This window comes from Apteryx rowi, unplaced genomic scaffold, assembly GCF_003343035.1.
Source record: "Apteryx rowi isolate R43461 unplaced genomic scaffold, aptRow1 scaffold_1049, whole genome shotgun sequence".
NCBI classification, from domain to species: Eukaryota; Metazoa; Chordata; class Aves; order Apterygiformes; family Apterygidae; genus Apteryx; species Apteryx rowi.
The window spans coordinates 1,082-22,816 of record NW_020447252.1 but is presented as its reverse complement, the minus strand read 5'-3'; the positions used below and the strand labels follow the sequence as shown (position 1 = coordinate 22,816).

The 21,735-nt window shown below is 38.3% G+C and overlaps 1 protein-coding gene across 1 annotated transcript; it reads left to right on the top strand.

Moving 5' to 3' along the window:
• Positions 1-42: 42 nt before the first annotated feature.
• LOC112967357 (betaine--homocysteine S-methyltransferase 1) lies at positions 43-20,007 on the top strand. The gene is made up of 8 exons (XM_026068466.1): positions 43-119; positions 4,112-4,244; positions 9,319-9,437; positions 12,074-12,265; positions 12,842-12,989; positions 13,886-14,068; positions 18,905-19,133; positions 19,641-20,007. Exons 1-8 carry the CDS (start codon positions 81-83, stop codon positions 19,813-19,815), a joined length of 1,218 nt encoding a protein of 405 aa, XP_025924251.1. The 5' UTR covers positions 43-80; the 3' UTR covers positions 19,816-20,007.
• Positions 20,008-21,735: the final 1,728 nt, after the last annotated feature.

Here is a 21,735-nt window from a genome sequence, read left to right as displayed (position 1 = left end):
GCGGGCGGAGGGCGCCCAGTAGTTTCCGCGGCGTGCCGAGCCGTCGGGCAGCGTCGGGGCAGCGTGCCTGGGCACGGAAGATGTTGCCGATCGGGAAGACCACGAAACAGGGCAAAAGGGTAATTTCCCCCCGTCCCTTTCTAGGCCCCGCCGCGGTCGCCGCGGCCCGGGCCGTCGCCGGCGGGGCCCCGTGAGAGGGGAGAGGCAGCCCTGCGCCGGGGCGCGGAGCGGGAGAGGGAGAGCAGCTGCTCGGCAGCCCCGGGCACGGCTCGGCCCCGGCCCCGGCAGCGGGCCGGGACCTCGGCGGGCGCTTGCCCGGGGCCCGGCGGCGCTCGGCGGCCGGGGCCTGCCTGGAGGCGCTGCGGGGACCTGCTGCAAAGCGGCCCCCGAGCTGCGCCCTGCGAAGTCACGAGTGAGGTTCGCAGCGCTTCTGCAGTTAAGGGCATATGGTGAGAAGATAAACCGAAAACATAATAATAGCTATACTTACTCAGCAAAGAACCGTTAAAAACATCTGGACACCATTATGATATATAGTGTAGATTGAACTTAATGCTGTAACGGCTTTGTCTTAGAATTTTGATTTCTCAGAACACACGGATTGGAGACACCAAAGTTCAAAAAACATTTTGCTTAATCCTGTTTGATGTGCAAACTAAACGGTGCTCACAACAGATTAAAATTGCAAATGTGGTGCTGTAAGCATAAATCCTCACTGGATGGGATTTCTGTCTCCAGCATCCTGCCAGCTCTATTTAAAAGACCCAAATTGCTCTTCTCTGGATTTATATGACTAAATGCCAGCAGTGTTTGTAATATGAGTGTAGTCTCCAATGTATGCATGCCCTTTGCACTCTCATTTAGTTAAAGAAATAAACCAGAATAAAAAGTTATTCAGGCATCATCTATTCTGTTCATCAAGGCAGACATTTGAACAATGTCTAAATCAAACTCTTTGACTGCAGACCTGTACTGTCACCCTGCACCACTGCTTGAGGGGTCTGTAGAATTACATATTCCATCTTCCTTTCAGAAGGACAGTATCATCATTCATAGTACGCTTCTTACTCAGAAATTTTTTTTGTTGTTGTTATGTATGTAACAGCTAAGGCTACAGCAAGAGAACAGAAGGATGTGGGAAGGACTCTACAAGTTCTGGGCCTTTCTGGTAGATCAGCTATAAATGAAGGAGGTGGTGAGATACTTGTTCTGCTTTTTATTTTTTTGGCTCATACCCTTGCCGCCTGATTTTGGACACCTATCAGAAGAATATAAATGCCCTACGTTCCCCCTACAGGGAATGGACAGATATAAGCGTCTCTTGAGGGCTCTCTTAAGATCTGAATAGCTGTTTTGAGATACATTTTTCCCTCCACCGGTGGAAAGATAAGACATAGGTAGATCAGACAGACTTTTCACTTATATGGTTCAGTTAGATTCCTAAAGTTGGATGGGAGGATCTCATTATATAGTCATCTGCACTCTTTTCATGGATAGGTGTGTGTACTATGTGGTACAACTCCATTCATGGTAGCAAAAGTGAAGTAGTAAAAAGACAACTCAAAAAAGCCTTAGTTAGCTTTTTACAGATATTGTTTCTTGTTATTTAATACCAGATATGAGTACTACTGGGTTACCTGACAGTATAAATTTGATCTGGATCAGGCATAAACACACTTGTATTTCTGCTGAGCAGAATAAAACAGTGTTGGTGCTGAATTTATGCTGGCTATGTGCTTATTAAACCAGTGGTATTTTATCCAGTACAGATAAAGTTTAAATTGTGTGAAGAGATGATATAAAATCTGCTAAGAATTTATTTCCATTTTGAATGAATCTGAACTGACGAAGTAAGCTTATATTAAGTACCTTGTGCTATGTGGTCATGTCACCTTTGATCTGCTATTAGATGCCCCAGTGCTAGATTTAATTTATCGCAATATATTGTATGTTAATATGCCATGTTATATGAAATCGTGGCTTATGTTGCTTTTGTATGTCAAAAATGAACATTATTTTAAACTGTAGTTTAAAAATGCTAGAATTGTGAAGGAATACTGCTTTTAAAATCCTAGAAGTGATTTGTTAGAAGAAAAAACTCTGTTAACTGCAGTGCATTTAAATATAATGTTCATATATGATGTCAACATGTAAATAATCTTTAGTTACAAGCAACCACTGAGGTTGCTTGTACATTCAAGATTTTCTCCCCTTGCACTCCTGTTCTCTTGATATTAAACTTCTGAAACAGGCTCCCTCCATAAAAGATTCCTTGGTAGGCAAAAGAAGCAGGGACTTGATGATCCCTGTAATCCCTTGGATGGCTTTTTCAGGCCCCATTTGAGGCATTCTGTTGCAACTGCAGATTGGTTAATGGCAAACACGATCTTTACAAAGCTTCCCAACTGTTATAACTAAATCTTCCTAATAGACAGGCATGACTGGGAGATTCACTGCAAATTAGTGAGTTTTGTAGATTGAGTTTTGCCCCAGTCCTGCTGAAATCAGGATAAAAGCTTGCATACATTCTCAAAGTCATGATGTTAATGAGGTCAGTATTTTGGCAAGTCCACAATGTACAGTGGAATGTGATGCAGAGATTTGCAAATGACCAGTTGCCCAAGCTCATATATCTGCATGGCAGCACTGTGCAGAGAAGCCCCATAACCTTGCTGCCGTGTCAGTGCCGGAGCCAAAAATTGTGACCCTGTCAGCCAGGCTTCGTAGCCTCAGAGTAGCCTTACATTGCTATGCTTGGTACAGGAACTGGCATAGTTGGCACAGTGCTCCTTCTTGTTGGAAAGACATGCTCTCATCCTTCTTAAAGGGCTGTGCTGAGAAGTCATAAATGTTTATCTTTCCTGGATGTACCATCTGAGAGGAGTGAATTAATGAAGCAGGAATTATCAAGAAAGATAATTTATTAAAGGTTGGAGACTAATTATTAGCAAACCCTTCCACTCAGTACACAAGCCACACTCAACTGTACGTCCATAAGGCTTTTATTTCCAAATCCCTCCAGTTTTCATTCACTACTGCCTACAGCAGTAAACACTAGTATGCCATCAGAAAAGACACCTATGGAGGGTAATTTCAGTCTTACCTTTGATATATATATTTTTTTTTCTGTACCCACTACCTTTGCTGATGTAATGGGTCTGCATTCATCCACTTTTTAAAGTCAAATGGAATTATGGTTATGATCTAATTGCAGAATTTAGTACCCAGAGATGCTCTGTAATAGCAAGGTACTTTGTGGAAAATTTGAACCAGCCAATGAAGCAATGAAAGGAATACAACAGAAATATATTTTAGGTCCAGTCAATATATATTCTTATGTTTTACATTTTACAAAAAAATTACCACTTTCTTTTCATTAGAGTACGTTTCAAGGCAGAAGCAAGGTTAATCATAGGATGCTGTAATGCTTGTAATTTGGCATCTTAAAACATTTCTGGGATGTGCAAAACAAGCAGGATTTTGTTTCATTTTGTAAGTCTAGGTAAACAAACCCAAGCTAGTGAAAATAGCCTGTCAGAAAATAAAGGCCAGGATCACAGCATTTTGAGATGTATCTTGTTTGCTAGGAAAATGTTACATTTATACTTTTTATAATATGTCTGTTGTGCCATCTAGTGTTACAAACTCCTTGTGTTGTGGCTCTGTCAAAATGACCTTTGTGGCTAAAGAACAAATGTGCTAATAAATTGATCAGTAACACTAGTGTTTCATTTAAAAAAATTGTCACACACATTTTACAGGAGAAGTTGGGACTGTGTCATTTACTTTCATAGGAATGGAATTGGACCATTGACTTCCAGTTTGGGGGACCATACATCTGAAATATAATAAAACTTACTAGAGAAAAGTCTTTGTAATATATATGCATATATGCCTTATGTTCTTGTAAAACAGACCATTTACCATTCTTTAAAAGAGAACTTAAAGGAAAAAAATGGATTGGTTTTGATTTTTATGGTAATGATGTTTTTGGTAGCCCACAAATATATATGTTGTTGTCTTTACAAATACAAGAGATGAAGAGAAAGACATGGAAAGCCTACAAAGTTGAAGAACTGTAATTATTAACTTCTCTTCCTGCTTCCTTCAGGGTATTCTAGAGCGCTTAGATGCTGGAGAAATTGTGATCGGAGATGGAGGATTTGTCTTTGCCCTTGAAAAGAGGGGATATGTAAAAGCTGGGCCTTGGACCCCTGAAGCAACTGTAGAACATCCAGAAGCAGGTCAGTTTTACTGGAGAATAGCAATCCTGTAGTGAAGATAAATGAAGTTGGGTGTATAATAAATATATAGGAACTCATAGCAGATTTTTAAATAAATGTGGTGTTTGACAATGTAGCATGACACACTCTTAAGAATAGCCTTAGAAATTACAGACCAAAAGCTCGTCTGACCCCACATTCTTCCTCTAACACTGGCCAAAATCAGTTGGCTGGCGAAGAATATAAGAGTAGTGCAAATGTATAGTGATACCTCCCCAGAATGCTCTCCCATTCTTCAATAATGTGTGGCCAAGGGACTTTGTGACCCAGATATGGTATCTTTGTATTTGATAATATTCAGTGATTTCTCCCTCATGAATTTGTCCAGTATGTTCTTGAGCTGATATAAAATTTTATGATTCACAACATCCTGTGATGCTGGAATTCTACAGTTAACTATCTGTTTTGATGCGTTCTGATCATTCTAGGACTTCTATATTGTTATAAACCAATACAGTTTGTTTATTAATTCTTTCAGAAAAATAACACCTTTAAATAAACAGTAGAATGGAAGAGGAGTATTTAATGCATCTGGCTCCACTGTGAAAAGGGGAATGATATACCTCATAAGAACCTAAGAATTGCAATAAAGCTGCACCAATTGCTGTGGCCAGGGTCTTACCTCATCCTCCTGCCTCTCCCATTTACTGGCGTAATTCTCTGCATTGGAGGGGACAAAACAAAATCATTTAATGCCTTATAGAATAAAGATTATAGTGTATAGCATAAATATTACAATTGCAGATACTATTATCTATTTATGTATGCTTTATTACAACAAATCATTTGTCCTAGTAATACTATGTGCAGTTAATCCCACAAGCCAATTCAGAATATTCTGGAAAAAAAGCTTTTTCTTTCTTCTATCTTAAGTGTATGCCCTTCCAAATTAATCTTTTTCCCCTATACTGGGGGAAGAAGGAAGAGGAGGGGAAGGAGAAAGAGAGAGAGAGAGAGAGATATCTTATCAGCCCTCTTTACAGAATCACAGAATCACAGAATGGTTGAGGTTGGCAGGGACCTCTGGAGATCATCTAGTCCAACCCCCCTGCTCAAGCAGGGTCACCTAGAGCATGTTGCACAGGATCGCGTCCAGGCGGCTTTTGAAAATCTCTGGAGAAGGAGACTGTCACATTGTTTTGTACGCTTACCTGTTTATTCACCCTAATCCTTCCCAGCCTTTAAGTGGTGCTTTTTGCGAAACATGCCTATCTTTGGGTCAGGGACAGTCTTGCATAATGCAGAGCTCCAGCTAAGATTTAAAGGATAATGGCCTAGTTTGCCTGGCACTCACCTCCCAAAAATGCATCCCATCGCCTCTCTCTCTACACCTATACCCTTTTCTGCCCCCACAGCAGATTCCTAGCACATCCCATCTTACAAATCAAAGCACGTATTCCATGCTCCTTATCTCCCCTTTGCTTATTTCTTTTGCCTCTCAAAAGCCCTTGATCCTCTCCACAAATCCTCAACCAGAAGTGCAGATCTCAGTCTGTGGGGAATGTAAGGCATGGCTTACACGGAGCCAGGTTGCCACTTTGAAGCAGAGGCACCCCTATGTCAAGCATAACCATCCCTATGTCAAGCACTTACCTGCACATGAGAAAGAAGCCGTGATGGGAGATGGGAGGGACTGGTGAGGACAGAATGGCCCTTCAATGTATGGATCCCCAAGCACCTGGCCGGACTGCTAATGCTGAAGGCATATTTTGCTTCTGTTTTCCTCTATTGTTCACCAGCATGCTATCCAAGTGTTTCCCAAGTAATCTGGACTGATGTATCAAAGTCTTTAAGAGGCCTCAGAGAGTACTCTTTGTCTCAATTTTCTGTATTTGGGAGAGTTTCTGTATAGAAATGCCTTTCCAGTTATGCAAGGCGAATTTGAATTTTTTGTTTCTAACAATATTAGTTACCTTTTTCTGGACCTCTTTAATTCTTGTATCACATCTGATAAATAATGTGTATATTACAAAGTGATTCAATCTAGAAAGGGTCTACTGGTTATAGGCTAATGCCAGTTGACTTATCTGGACAGCATTAACCATTTGCCTTGCTGAGATACTGCTTCTAACTGAAAGTGAATTCTTGTTCTCAGATGGTGCTTCAGAGACACCTAGCTAACACATGCCTTCAGTAGCTTCTTAAATTTTGTTGAGCTAGCTGGCTTTCTTTGACATATTTTATATGGAGAAAACGTGTAAATGGCTTAAGCTAAATGGACACACAGATCTGTCTTAAATAAGTGATTAGTTGTCATAGGTTAGAGCCCAGCCATCTAGTAATTGCTGCTGATGTGATAATAGCTATTTATAGAACATATTGCTCATGTCTGTGACATGCTTATAACATTTTATAAGCCCTTTATAGGCTATTTATAAATATACCCTTAACTGGAAATGTATTCATTTCTTTTAGTGCAGTGTGCTGCTTCCCCTCCATTACTGCTCTTTGCTCCTGCATTCTCAGGGGTCATGTTACTTTGGAAGCAGGTGTGAAGAACACAAAGAGCAACTGGCTGGGCCAGCTGGTATAAAAGCCACACAACTACAAGCCCTTCTTCAGTTTGTAAGAAGAGAGGGAAAGGGAGGGAGGTTTTGAGAATGTAGCAAGGAATGCAAAAAAAATGAGTGAGTAGAAGGCCATTATTTCTGTTATGTGACAGGGGAAATTTTGCAAGACTGACGAGTTGAGAAATGGGATCTAAATAGATTCAAGCAGGATCAGGTATCTTGGCTACTGCTCTGTACTAAGCAATATGTATATCCACTTACTGCCCCCATCTCCTGTTAGTTTAAGTCCGTATCGCTTGTGATATATCCATCTTATGGTGGATTGAAATGAGAACTCAATGTTGTATGTCTGACTCCTAAGATGCATCCAACTGCTAACTCTTTAGCTTCATATGTAGCTGTTGTCCCCATTTCTCAAATGGTGGGGGAAAAGACAGTTTAAGTAACATGCTAGAAGTCACACAAGATGTAAATTACAGGGTGGTTTGGATTTTTTTATAGCGTTGTTCAGACTGCTTGGACTTGATATTTGTAACTCTATTCTAGCTGTAAAAACTATCTGCCTGAGATCAAATAAGATTCAGGCAAATACTTTACTTGTAGGGCCATTCTTTCTCTCTAAATATGAACATATTCAAGAATCTGCTGTTCACATACCTGATAGTTTGGGATAGCAAGTTCCTTATTCATATATGTTAATTATGTTTCATTTGCCAACTATGTCACCATCCTTATTCATACAAATCCCAAGCACTTTTCCAGGAATGCCACAATCATATTGAAAGAGCACTAACTGTAGAGGTAAATAAATCTGGTTTATTATGGAAATGTCATAGAGCGTTTGTGAAAATATTTGCAGATTTCTTTTCTCGTTTCCTGACTAGTTTTCTTCAATGTTGTTTCATGAGGGAGGATAGAAGAGCATGCTACAAGACATTAGAAATGTACAGAGGGGTTCAATAGCCTATTTAAGTGCTGTATGGAAAAAAAAAAAAAGACTCCCTGCACTAGGAATGTTTTTATTCTGCTTAAAGGTTGTTAGACTGAAATTTGATCCTGATAGTTCAGGCAGATTCCAAGGACTTTTTGAACTGCAGCTCTACTACAATCTATGTTCCTGGGTAAGTCTTTCTGACTGCTGGCATAAGAAGCATTGTATTAGATCAGTGTGGTTACTCAAGGCTGTTATTAGAAATGAAATACTATAGTAGCAGAGAAAAGCAAAGAACGCTGGTCCCTCACTGAAAGCAGACTTGCTCATGTGTATGCAGATTGACTCTAGCAACTACTGTTTGAGCTTTTCTGGTGTATAAGGCTGTTTATTGTAGCTGAAGGCAGTGATTTTATTCTCATGGTGCATTCACATGTTTGCCTAATGACACAGCTTGTCTGTAGACAATGAGGCTTATAAACAGAGACTTCAGGAAAACATCTCTAAATGTCTGCTATAGAAATTGCAGTGTTCTCATGTCTGTATACAATATCTAGGGGATAAATTATTCATGTATTTGCTATAAGCTTTTTTGAGCTTTTTAACGCTGTTTTACATGATCAGCACTGTCCTAGAAATTTTAATAATTATTGTTTTGTGGGTGTACATAAAATCAAGTGACAATTCCTGTTCTGTTGCTACTATGGCAATTGCAGTGTACTGCTTACAAAGTGACAAAGTCAGAACTGCTTCTAGAGAGCCTGCTCCCAAAGACCTGATATAGGAAACACATCCACTAAAACTGGTGCCAGCCTTTCCTTCAAAAGAACTTTTGTCTCTGTAGTAAAATCATCATGGATAACTTTAAGAGAAGAGTTAAGTCAGTATTGGGATTCACTTTTCTGGAGCAACCAGCCATCTTGTAATTAAGTATGTTCTTAGCAAAATAGAGCTTTGATCTTGGCTGAGGCTGAGTTGTGTAGAAGGAGGATATTAGTAGAATAGTGGAGATAATGGAACACAGTATTCTTTATAAATATCATCTTGTCCCTTCATTTATTTCCAAGATTTTTTTTTTCTATTTTCTTCTTCGTAGTTTAGAAGCTCAGAAGGTATGACTTTTTCTTTCACTGGCTGATCTTTCTATCTGCTATCCCTTATTATATTTCACTTTGCCAGTTATCTGCTCTCCCTTCCCAAACTATTATGCAGTTCTATAAAGTGAAATTGGGAGGTCTGAAGGACTGCAGAAAGTAGAAGATAAGCAAGGTGGAAGACAAAACTGAATTTACTGGTGAAGTGAAATGAAAATCTTCAGTCATTTTTAGCAGAGAATAGCTAAAGAGAAAGTTTTCTACTTATTGTTCTAAGAATGGGAAGAAAGGAATTCCATGTAGCATGTAGTACTGCTGCTACCCATATCATAAATGGCTCTTCCAGTAAATACAATATCACTTATTTTACAGTACTATTACTTCTTCCTGAACAAAAATAAAATAGTATACAATAAAAGTCAATGAACATTTAATTTGGGGATAACAATAGTAATAACTGTACCAAATGTTTCTTCCTTGCCTCTTTTAATTCTTTGCAGTTCGTCAGCTTCATCGGGAATTCCTCAGAGCTGGATCAAATGTTCTGCAGACATTTACCTTTTATGCCAGTGAGGACAAGCTAGAGAACAGGGGAAATTATGTAGCTGAGAAGATAACTGTGAGTAAAATACTGTTTTGATGGAGGTATGAAAAGAGTGGATTCATTTGAAAAGATTTAGTAGAGAGATTACTGAGTATTTTCACATCTTCTCATAACAGTTTTGCCTGTATTTGAGGACCAGAGAATGAGATGATATGATTCCATAGTCTGGAATATTAAGAAAGACAAGGTTAATGGGGGGAAAAAAATGACAAAATGGGACAAGGATGAAGGGAGGAAAGAGGATGCCCACATCTTCCAATTTGAGATTAGTTTATTGAGGTTTTGATACAAAGAGTATGGGGAAGACTAAATGCACAGACAAAATCAATTGAAAAAAGAAAGGCTTTAACATTCAGAGAAAGAGTGAAGAATCCTAGAGAACAATGACTGGCTAATAAGAACTACATGATTTTTAAAATCATATTTTCAGTAAAGTAACAACTAATAAATCCAAGGTATATACTATGGTCAAAATTCTCCTTCTCATGTGTAGGGGTAACCTGGTACAGCAACGAAAGTACTATGATGGTGTTTTCTTACCCTTTACACAGAGGAGATGGGTGCTGCAGGCTGTTGGGTGCCTTCACTAGATGCAGGTCCCAGGTCCACTGGGGTTTCTAGCACAAACATGTATAGATAATTCCTCTGAGATTAGAAGATTTACCATTGGGTGTTTTCTCTAATCCTTTCCTCTATGGTCGTACTGTCTGTTCCAGCCTCTGGTAGATAAAGAGGATTCTTCAGGGGGCAAAGAGGAAAGAATTTCTTTATAGCTGTGAAGTTATCCCAACCCAGAAATTTAGAGAGATCTGGACACTAGAGAAGCTTTTGAGGCTTAATTAAGAGATCACCTTTACCCTAAAACTGTTGCACATATCAGGATGAAATATATAATGTTGTTCTCAAATCATATTTGACATCGGCTCTCACCCATGTGAGTGGCTTGTGGAATAAAAATAAACAAATCTGTTAAACAGATGTATCTGTTATGCAAGTATGACAGTCTAATTTCATACTTCTTTCCAGTTAATAATAAGCCTAGAGCTTGTTTCTGTACAGACTAGAATATGAGTAGAATGAACCAGAGTTCTTCATATCCTAAGGAGGAAAAGCATTGGTCATTATGAATACTGAGATACTGTGAACAGCTTAGAAGTTATTAATGTGGGAATTATTCAAAACAGACTGGTTCTACTTCACTGGGTGAAGTCAGAACCAACATTTTAATGAGTATTTTTCTCATTCTTCTTATACCCATTTAGAATGTGCCCATATTTAGCATACATTTTTATTAACTCTTTCAGACTAGCTGATTGAATTCCAATGAGAGGATGAATGCTTTATTGCTGCTTACAGCTTTACTTTTACAGTTCAAAAGTGTTTCAGTGTTTATAGTAAAAATAGCAGTTCAGGTGTTTATAAAAAATACCTTTTTCCCCACAGAGAGCTGTTTAGTGGGTGAAACATCAGGCATAAGGTCATATGGCCAAATTCATCTGAAATGTAATACCTTTATAGTCAACAGATATGACATTGAAATGTCTCAAGTGGTAGTCTCAGAAATGCGATGCCTCTGCAAAGAGCCGTTCTGCAATTCTTGCTGCCATGCAAAACGATACGAGTCTGGGAGAGCAGCTGGAAACTAGAATGCATTGCAGCAAAGCTTTCAAGGTTGATTTGCTGCCAAATCTATGGGCAAGTTCCTCCAGGCACTGACTGGTTTATGGCTCCTGCTCCTGGAGTTCCCAAACGTGTACGTGAGCGCCAATGCAAATGGAAGACACTCTGTGGCACCAATAGCCTTAACAAGCAGCTGGTTTTTTTGAGGCAGCCATGAAAAACTTCAGCTGAGAGAAGCCTATGTAGCTTCTGAGGCTAGAAGTGATCCACGCGCCACAGAGAAACCTGCTCTGGTCAATACTTGTTTACCCATTCCAAATAATGTATCCTTTCCAAAAAATTTTTTTTCCCAGTTTAACCTCTTTTTTACCAGCTGATCTAGTCATCCTGATTTAGGTATAGAGGGAATGTGTCTTTAAGTCTAGGTAATTAATCATATATAGCGATATGTTCCATTTCACTATTCCTAAATTGGTAACTTTATGTCAGATAAGTAACGATACCTTTTTAAAAATAACTTCAATAAATGTATATGGATATTATATTTTAAATTTTGAAAATTAATAGAATACTAAAATAAATCAAAGATTAAAATGAATAATAATTGAAATTACTACTTTTTTTTCTTCCACCCACAGAATCTCAAAATAGAGGCATAAACAAATACACTTAGGTACCCCTAACTCATCTTCTGAGAGAGAGAGGAAATTCTATTTCACACCAAATATTTGCTTTTTATGGACTATTTGTATAAGAAGATGTATTAGAGCTAATATGCTTTTGTATCAGTATTCAATAATATCATAAGTTATAGGTAACAAGAAATTCCTTGTTTCCTAACATTTCTCTTACTTTTTTTGAAAGATGCCAATCTCCCTAATCAACCCAAAAAGGCTATTTTAAAAAAAAAGAAAGTTATAAATGAATATGAAGAACTCATTATGGCTTTTGACTATTTTGTTCTTTTTGTGCTCTAAATTTACATGCGTATCTCTGACCAGGTAAAACTGATGTAATCTATGTTCATATAGGGCCAGAAAGTTAATGAAGCTGCTTGTGACATTGCAAAAGAAGTGGCTAAGGAAGGTGATGCCTTAGTGGCTGGAGGAGTCAGTCAAACACCATCATACTTAAGCTGCAAGGATAAAGCAGAGGTCAAAGCAGTCTTTCGAAAGCAGCTAGAAGTCTTTATGAAAAAGGATGTGGATTTCCTAATTGCAGAGGTAAATCTATAAAAAAAAATAACATACACCTTCAACTGATATAGCATGTAAACTTTTAGGTGTCTAGTCTACTTTGGGGAATTGGAGTATATATTGCTTCTTCCTTTAAAATCTTCTGCGAAACTTTTATTCCAGTAGTATCAGATATTTTTGTAAATGCATGGTAGTATCCTTAAGTGTTCTAGAACTTTTAATCCTAAATTTCTATTTTAGTCAAGTCAAATCCTGTACAAATACAAAGAAGAGAGGTGAATGTGATCTTGACTAGTCCTTATTTCTTCCTGTAGTCTGCAAGCAATCAACCCATGATGACAGTTCTTTCAGGATAAATCCCTAATTAATCCCCTGTATGGGCATTCTTATTCTGGAACAAGAGTATCCTTATTTTTTGATTAGTTCAATGTGCTGACTTTATTATCCTTTTTTCCTGTGCAGTAAGTGAATTCAATAGAATTTTGCTAGTGTAAATCAGAAGAGGCTCAAGTCGTTGTCATGTTGGTAGATTTTGAATTTGAATTAATGTGTTTATGCTTCATCTCCAAGGAAAGAAAGTAGTCCAGTTTTAATTTCTTGTAGTATTTTGAACATGTTGAAGAAGCTGTCTGGGCAGTTGAAGTTCTAAAAGAATCTGGGAAGCCAGTTGCAGCTACAATGTGCATTGGTCCAGAGGGAGACATGCATGGTGTGCCACCTGGACAATGTGCTGTCCAGCTGGTAAAGGCTGGTAAGAATCTGTTTTAATCTGCCTTTTAAAATTATGAAACAGAGTAAGGCCCTGAAACATTGAGATAAATGGCTGTGTATCTTAAGCAACCTGATTACATCTAATAAAAATTTTGATCCTGTAGAAGAATTTCCATGTGCAATTTAGTAGAGAAGTCTTGAAAAAATACATGTATAGAAATGCAGCTATGGAATCCTTATTAAACAAGGTGGTATTAGGGGCAATACCCACAGGTAGCTAATATCAAGTAGACCAAATGCTAAAACTATTCAAATTTGGTTATAGAGTCAACTCCAAATTCTGGGCTTAGAATTATGAAACATATGCAGAACCCAAACGCATCTTTGATTCTCTGCTCCTGTTTTTTGAAATGTTTGGAGTACAATTCACATCCCTGGATGAGAGAAGAGCATGAGAAACTTAATTTTTTGTCTTTCCTTGGCAGTATTTTCTGCAGGAAAATAAAGAAGGACAGAAGGCATGATGGATGATGCAGAGGTTTTATTATTTGTTCTGAACTACACTTTTTCTTTGGATTTGGAGTTCAAATCCAAAGGCAGGACCTGTGTTAGGAACCTGCTAGACATTTGCATATGTGGCCGTACACCTGTTTTCACTGATAAGAAAGGCAACTGCACAGGGGTGAGAAATGTGATTCATCATAGCCTTCGGTCAGGAAGGCAAAGAGGAGTGCAACTGAGATGTGAATGGAATGATCAGCCTCAGGAGTGCTGAGGTTGGCTTTAACCCAACTGCCTTGTGTTAAGTAGTAGTGGTAGTAATAGAGACAGTGGTAGTGTAGAGATGGACCGCTTCGCTTCCAGAGTGCCGTGGCTAAGAACTTTCACCTCCCACTTCCTGAAAAGTGAATTGAAAAGTTATTTTCCTCCTTCCAGGTGCTTCTGTTGTTGGAGTCAACTGCCATTTTGACTCAGATACTTGCCTGAAAACTGTGAAGCTTATGAAAGAGGGCTTGGAGGCTGCTAAACTGAAAGCACATCTGATGTCCCAACCACTTGCTTTCCATACACCTGACTGTGGGAAGCAGGGATTTATTGATCTTCCAGAATTTCCCTTTGGTAAGACATGGGCATCTTTTTTTAATAATTGTCTGATTCTTTCTTTTTTTCCCCCCCCCCAGTTTTTAGCTAAGCTGAGCCTGCAAGGCTTCCTTCTCTTCAGTAACATCAGTCCCCATTATTCCGTCTGGCATTCTGCATAGAGGGCTTGCAGTTTAATATTAGGTTAAAGAAGGGAACGGTGCTGCTGTACATCATCCATATAGAGAGGGTATTTCAGTAGCATCATAGCATGCAATGGAAAAGGAAATTATGGTGAAAATAGTTAATGTCATGACCTAAATTCAAATCTGATTAAGTGCATTAAATTCTATTGACTTCAGTAGAGATGCCTMTTTCACCTCTGAAACTGAATTTCTGAATGCTGCAGTGTAGCATTTACCACAAAACCAGAAGTCAGATTGAATATACTCACGTATCTTCAGTTGTTCTTTGTTCTTGTTTAGTGACTCCCTAGAACTAATATCTCTGTAAAGTTTGGGATTATTTCAAGTGTCTCTTCCAGCTGGACTAAACACTGAAGAAATAGTTCCAATCGCCTGGTCAAAAATCCACCCATTGCAAACTCAGAAATTGCTCTTTCCCAGTCAGTCTCCAAACTCTTCAACTCTTCCACTTCACTGGAGCCCAAACATGTAATTTTTAGAACTGGATTTTTTGTGTGTAGTAAGAAATATGACTATTTCTACGTTATTTTTTACTGATGTTTCTGTAATACAGAGCATCCCTTTACAATTTTATAGTCAGTCCCCAGTCCAGTCATGTTTATCAGCCCATGTGGAGACAACATTGCTCAGCATAGGAAATACTCCTTAAAAAACAGGACATGGAAGATAATAGATGTTATCTCAATAGTCATTCAGTTGATTACTCAGATGCCAAAATCTTGGATTATCTTTTACTGTACTCCCAATATCAATGCTATTCACTTAAGCAGTTACAGATATTAGTTTTCCTTTCCTGTGACTTTCTGTGTAGCCAACAATATTCAAAATGGGTTGAACTGTAGTGTAAGTAAGTACAATGCCAAACACTTTCTAAATTATGTGACCTAGTATGATTTCAAGTAGCCTAACTTGATTTTGGAATTGCTGCTTCTGTTACAAGCAAGTTATTGGTCCAGGTGAATTTTGTACCCTGAAGTTTCAACTCTTTTCCAACTTTACTCAGTTACCAAGGTTCTTCCAAGAAATTCAGCCTGGGTAAAAGTATGTTCTTCAATTTTGTCTGCACAACATACAATCTCAGTTATGTCATACCTTCTTTCCTGCTTACTGTACTGGCTTCTCACAGAAAACTGTTCCAAATTCATGGTCTCTGTTTCCTTAAAAATGCAGAAAGGACTGAACCAAGTATAACCTTTAAAAAAAAGTAAATCTTGAGGAACTTGAGGAACAAATGCTACTTTAGAAGTGAGCAGGAGTCAGAATTTTCAGGAGGATATCCAACGTCATTTTTCATAATCTAAATTAAGGTCTAGCCTCTGACTTCATTCCAAGTTCAAGTATTTTGAATCTTGCTAATACAAAAAATAAAAATCAAACTCTTGCATCTTTTTTTCCGGAGAGATGCTCATTTGATATGGGTGGTGTGCAGAACAAGGTTGTTCCTCCTTGTGCTGTATACATAGAACCTTGTGCAGGACAGCTGTAAAACAGCCTGAAGACATGAACTAGAGCAAATACATTAAAAACCTAGACTTTAAATGCCTTTGGACTGGAGCTCCCCAGCGTTCTGGGTTGTGATATATATCCCACAAGTCCTATAATGTTTAGAAGTATAGAGATTTAATGTACAATGTATATACAGAACTGGATAGTTAATATAGGTGCATGATTATTGCAACTTGTAATGGTTCAGTCATGCAAGTGTAACAGTCTAATATAAGTAAGATTAGAGAGAGACTAGAGAAGGGAATATGTTCTTTGATGTTGCTAMTAAATGGATTAGCAGTTTGGAAATGAATTCATCACTAATATGCTCAGAAAAAAATCTGAAAAGACTGAAAGATTCAACCACTTTGTGTCAACCACTTTATGTGTTTACAAGGCTTTTGTATTTAGGGCTTATTTCCACGTGGGATTCAACAAATCATGTCCTCTAAAGAGAGGAGGACAAAATCAGCTAAAACGTTTTAAAGTTTATTAGAAAAATGCCTTCATTTTCAGTTATCATGCACTCTTCTCAAGGTCAGTCTATAAAATATGGTATTGAAACATTTGAAACTTGAGTTTATAACAAAAATTTGAGAGGTAGATGTGATTTTCAGGAGAATCTTTTTTTCATTCGTCTTTCTACATAAATGAAGGAAAGAGATTAAAGCATAAGCCTGAGCACTCATTAGATGATAATAACATGCCTGGGTTCTGAAAATATTCTGGGATATTTAAGTGTTGGAAACTCATTTAGCCTATTCATTCGTTTATACAACTCCTCTGATTGCAAGCAAAAAAGATAGAACAGATGCAGTAAGTAATCAACTGAATTGAAGGATTCACTCTTTGATTTGTTCTGGTTGTTGGCTCATATGTTATAAGCAATTTATGAGATGTCAGTTTTCAGAAATTTCATGAGTGAATTGCAGAAGCCTGGTTCAGTGAATGTTTTCAATACCCAGAAGGAGCAACTGATCACTTGATGGCAGATAAGCAATTTGGTAAATCATTGTTAAACTGACCCAGTTAGCTCTGTTTTTTGTGGAAGGTACTATGCACAAAGAGGCATTTAAATATTTGAAGTGTACATAACCTCTGTACAGGCCAGCAAGATCTCAGTTGCTAAAAGACATTGGCTATGTTGTATTGGCAAACTGCAGTGTCCAGATGCCAACAGTATTTATCTATCTTCAGAACTTTTTCTAGTTTTCTGTGTCTTTCCTTCTGTGTTACTGCAATTGCTCTCAAATGTCACCAGTTAACCAAGGACAGTCTTTTAGAAAAAAACATCCGGTCAGCCAAAGCATACCCAATTATCTCCAGAGTAGATGCACAGAGGGGCTAAATCTAGGAGCAAGTTACAATCTTCTCATCAAAACTTGATGAAAATTTCAATCTGTTTTTGGTATAAATTTCCAAACTGTCAAGCTGTAGATTTTTAATTCTGAATAAAGCCAAGAAAAGAAATGCTGTACAATGACAGGCATGGGAAATAGAATGTTACTGAATTTTGGGAAGGGGCGGAGGGGAAACATCATCTAGATGGCAACTTCTTTTCGTATGGTACTTCTTGTCTTCCATCACTGTTTCACAACATGCACAGCCAGTTCTCATGGTGTGGTCTGTCCCTGCTCCTTCAGAGAGGCGAGGTTGGTGCTGTCCTTATGCTCCTGAAGCACAAGGACTGATTGTGACAAGGTGGGTGATGGAGAAGACACTGTTCACCTGGACTTTTTAGTCACTTATGCAAATAAAAAATGAGTGCAAGATGCTGCATTCTTATGTTCATCCATTTTGTATCAATTCTGCATTAGCTTTTTACTGACATGTGAGAGACAAGGAGTCATACATTGGTGTTTCTGATGCTTTCTCGTACAACTGCAGGACTGCACACAAACTTACTTTTATTTAAACAGCTTTCCTAAGCTAGCTTCATCTGCCTTTACTTCTCTACATTAGACCATCTGCTTTTCCTTTGTCCAGTCCTTCTCTCTGAGACCAGTAATTTTCTGTTTAAGAACATTTTAATTTTTTTCCTTCTGCTTTTTATTTTCTGAACCTGCCTCTTTAACTCCTCCTTAGACTTTGATCAGATCTGCTTTGCATCACCCTCTCCTTGCCTGTTAGCCATTTCTGTGACAGGACATAGGGAGAAGAATCCTACCTCTCTGTTGTGAAGCTGAAGCCATAATACCTCACCACGGCTTCTGTGCCCAGTGGAGTGGTCAGAGTCCTGACATCATGTTGCACTCTCCTCGTAACCATGGTGGTTCATCTCCTGCAGTTGTGTGTAAGAAAGGGGAAAGATTTACCTCCTGTATTTTTATTTTAATTCCTTTGAGCTTCTCCTCCAATCCCTGGTCTTTTCTTTCCAGTTCTGCCTCTCTTCTGTCTCTTTCTCTTTGATGTGTGCTTTTCCTTGTTAGTTCTTTTCTCCCTATATTTCTTTTCGTCCAGAAGTCTTTCCTCTCAACCCTGTAGTCCCTTCATTCTGCTCACCACAACCTGCAACAGGGAGAGGGACTCAAGAGAGATTGCATCTTAGCTATCCTAAGTCACCTACAGGCAGAACTTTCCACAAGAAACGAAGTGGGCTTGAAGCAGCACACTGTTTAAGGCTGGGATGTAACTGAGTAAGGGATGGGCTAAGAAATAGCTACAGATCCCAGTTTTTAGTGAAACAACTGGCTGCTGCTAGCTGATCTTGGAAAAGAAGTGTAGAAAGCATTCCTAAGGAATAATGAGCAGGCTTATTTCTGTTGCAGGTAAGCTGATACCATCTCCTTTCCCACATTAAAGTCCTGTAATCAGATTTCCCAGCTATTGATTGCTCATTCAGAACTTTTCTGAGAAGTGGTGTAACATCCAAAACTCCAATACTCCAGCCAAGAACTCTAGCAGAATGGCAAGCATGTGACTTATGGCTTGATCAGTCTCAGATTTTATTTTATTTTTTGCAAGACAAAGGAAGCTTACAACACACATGGCTCACCAGAGCATAACAGCATCTGAAGCTAGACTTCTGAAAGTTTGCATGATTAATACTAGTTCAGACAGTTCAAATATTTACATCTACAGCCAGACCTGCAAACACTCTGCAAATGTCCCAACATGTGATTTCTTACTAAAAATCTGCTGAAAAGAAGCACACTGGAAATTTAAGTTATGAATATCCTTTCAGGTCTGGAGCCAAGAATTGTCACTAGATGGGATGTTCAAAAATATGCAAGAAAGGCCTATGACTTAGGAATTCGTTACATTGGGGGCTGCTGTGGATTTGAGCCATATCACATCCGAGCAATAGCTGAGGAGCTGGCTCCTGAAAGAGGTTTTCTGCCAGAAGCTTCTGAGAAACATGGTAGCTGGGGCAACAGCCTCAGCATGCATACCAAACCCTGGGTCAGAGCAAGGTATGTATATCCGAACTGGAAAGGACACCAGCATATGCTTTGCAGTGGCTTATGCTGGTCCATCCAGCAGGTTGACTTAACTAATATGGAGAGCTAAATACTACTGTAACCATTCTATGTGTTAGTAATTTTGAAGAATTAAATCTAATCTGGGAGCAGTGAAAGGGAAGAAGGGGTAGTAGGAAAGCTCCAAAAATCTTTAACCCCCTTTAAATGAAAATTTGGTCTGAATGAATGTGAAAGTAATTCATGACAGTTAAGATCAAAAAACTGACATATTCGTGTAAAACAGCTCCTAATAGTGAGTGGCTTACAGTGTTCCTCCTGAGGGATGACAAGACACGTTTTAAATATGTAGCATTTCATTGCATGCTTTCATTCATCTTCCTTTATTGAAATTTAAATTTGGTCTATGCAAGTTAGACAACCCTTTGCAATTGTGGTTTAAGCCACAGTTAGTATTATGAGATGCTCGAAGAAATATTAAAGTTTCCTTTCTTTATTTAGGGCAAGAAAAGAATACTGGGAGAATCTGAAGCCTGCTTCAGGCAGGCCATATTGTCCTTCGATGTCAAAGCCAGATGGCTGGGGAGTGACCAAAGGAGCCAGAGAGCTGATGCAGCAGAAAGAAGCAACAACTGAACAACAGCTGAAGGAGCTCTTTCAGAAACAGAAGTTCTAATCCCCTGCAGCTGCCTAAATGTTAGAATGATTTATCTACAGAGCATCTCATGCTTCACAAGAGAGAATTAGTGAAGATGAGGACCCTGATAATTTATCAGATAACATGCAATGAGAGGAACTAAATGTAGAGAGAATGTGATTACAAATTACATATGTCAAACTTTGACAATAAAATCTTTGTCTGGACAAATAGTTTAGAAACCCCCCAATCAGAAGGAGGTTTGGATTCTCATTGTAATTGAGCTATTCTAACTACTGTACTTTAGCTAAGTGCCATTAATTGGATAGACACTGAAATACATGGAAAATAGTACTTGGCTCAACTCACTAGTGAAAAAGAAAGAAAAAGCCATCTATAAATACTGTATGACTGAATTTCCACTCTAGTCTGTTTTCAGCTTGGGACTATGTAGGAGCTTCCTCAGACCTCAGGATTTGTTATGGGGAACTTCAGGCACATGCAAGTTGGCAATGCTTCAGACACACAGTTATCAATAGTCACCTCCTTGACTTCAAGAGAATAGAGTAAACTAAAAAAGACAACTTGGAAACTGAATCAAAAGACAAGGAAAATAAGAATGGGGTTGTGTAGGAATTTCTTATATGCAGGAGAAAGATTCAGAGAGAACTTTCAGGAAACAAAAGGGACAGGTAGATAAATCTCACTGTTTGGTCTCAAGGTGCCGTATACACAGGATTTCCTCCTCTGGAGACTAAAAGACTTGAGAGATGATTCTGAAATTTAAAAAACTGAAAAAAAGTAACACAACAGAATAGTAATTGTATTATCTGCACACCTTAAAACATAAGAGCTCAAAAAGAATAACATACCTCCAGTAAACAACTGTAAATTTCAAGTGAACCAGCTAGTTTTGGGATATTTCACTTGAAACGCTTATCTCAAAATAGCACTTAAAAACTGAAAGATTCCTAAAATATAGCAAAATTCCAAAAACTCCTGTTTCTAAGAGTTATAAAACATTCCATGATGGTTTTTTTAGCAGATTGATTCATTCTAGAGAAAATTAGTTTTAGGAAGACATGGAAAATACTGTTAAGAAATAGATTAATCCACCCAAGTTAAAAAACAAAACAAACCCAAGGACATTAGTACACTGAACTTGATGAGATGGGTTTTCTTAGCAAAGGCATCACTACCCTTGAAAACCATAAAAGATGCATTTCCGTAGCTTATTTTGTGAAACACCACAAAATTTAGATTTGTCTCTAGAATCTCATTTTTACCCATTCTACATTAAAGTCATTACCTTTATGAAAAAAATCATCCTTTAAGTTAGATTGTTGAAAGCTTTTGTTGGGCTACTTTTTATGTGTAAGCCCATGTCATTATTGCTATGTTGATATTCTGCAGTCCAGGAAACATTTTAGTATGTAACACTTTAATGGGAAACTTCAAATATCCTTTTTAGACTGTTATTGGCTGACATACTTTAAAGAAACTCATCTGCCTTCACCATGTTTGTAACAGGTTGAAATAGTTACTACCTGGAGAATTTGCCTTAAAGCCAAAAACACTAATCAAGAAAGTGGATACTTTTAAGTGTAGCTTATTTAGAAAGCATCCATATAAGTGTATTTGCACCACATTAAACCCCTTTCCTTCCTAAATCCTTCTGCAAGTCCTCCCTGCAGAAAGTGGAATGATGCAAAATCTGCAAAACAAAAAGTTAGATCTTTGATCACCTCTGAATGCACCCAGCATGAATGAGGTATGTGCGACAAGGTGGTTTAAAATACAATCTGCAATTGCTGAAGAAGTGCTTTGAGCAATCATTAGCAGTTTAGGGACTTCCAGAGGCAAAAGATGTAGCTGGACTGTTTTAAAAAAATTCAATATTCAAAAAATTCCTGTTGAAGAGAATATGAGATCATTTCACAAATCAGATGTTTAAGAACC

Bases quoted from the DNA above. Each gene is read 5' to 3' on its own strand.
- LOC112967357 (XM_026068466.1), top strand. From the start codon at position 81: ATGTTGCCGATCGGGAAGACCACGAAACAGGGCAAAAGG. The intron at 12,990-13,885 runs GTAAGAATCTGT...TCCTCCTTCCAG, and splicing joins TGTCCAGCTGGTAAAGGCTG to GTGCTTCTGTTGTTGGAGTC. The intron at 19,134-19,640 runs GTATGTATATCC...TTCTTTATTTAG, and splicing joins AAACCCTGGGTCAGAGCAAG to GGCAAGAAAAGAATACTGGG.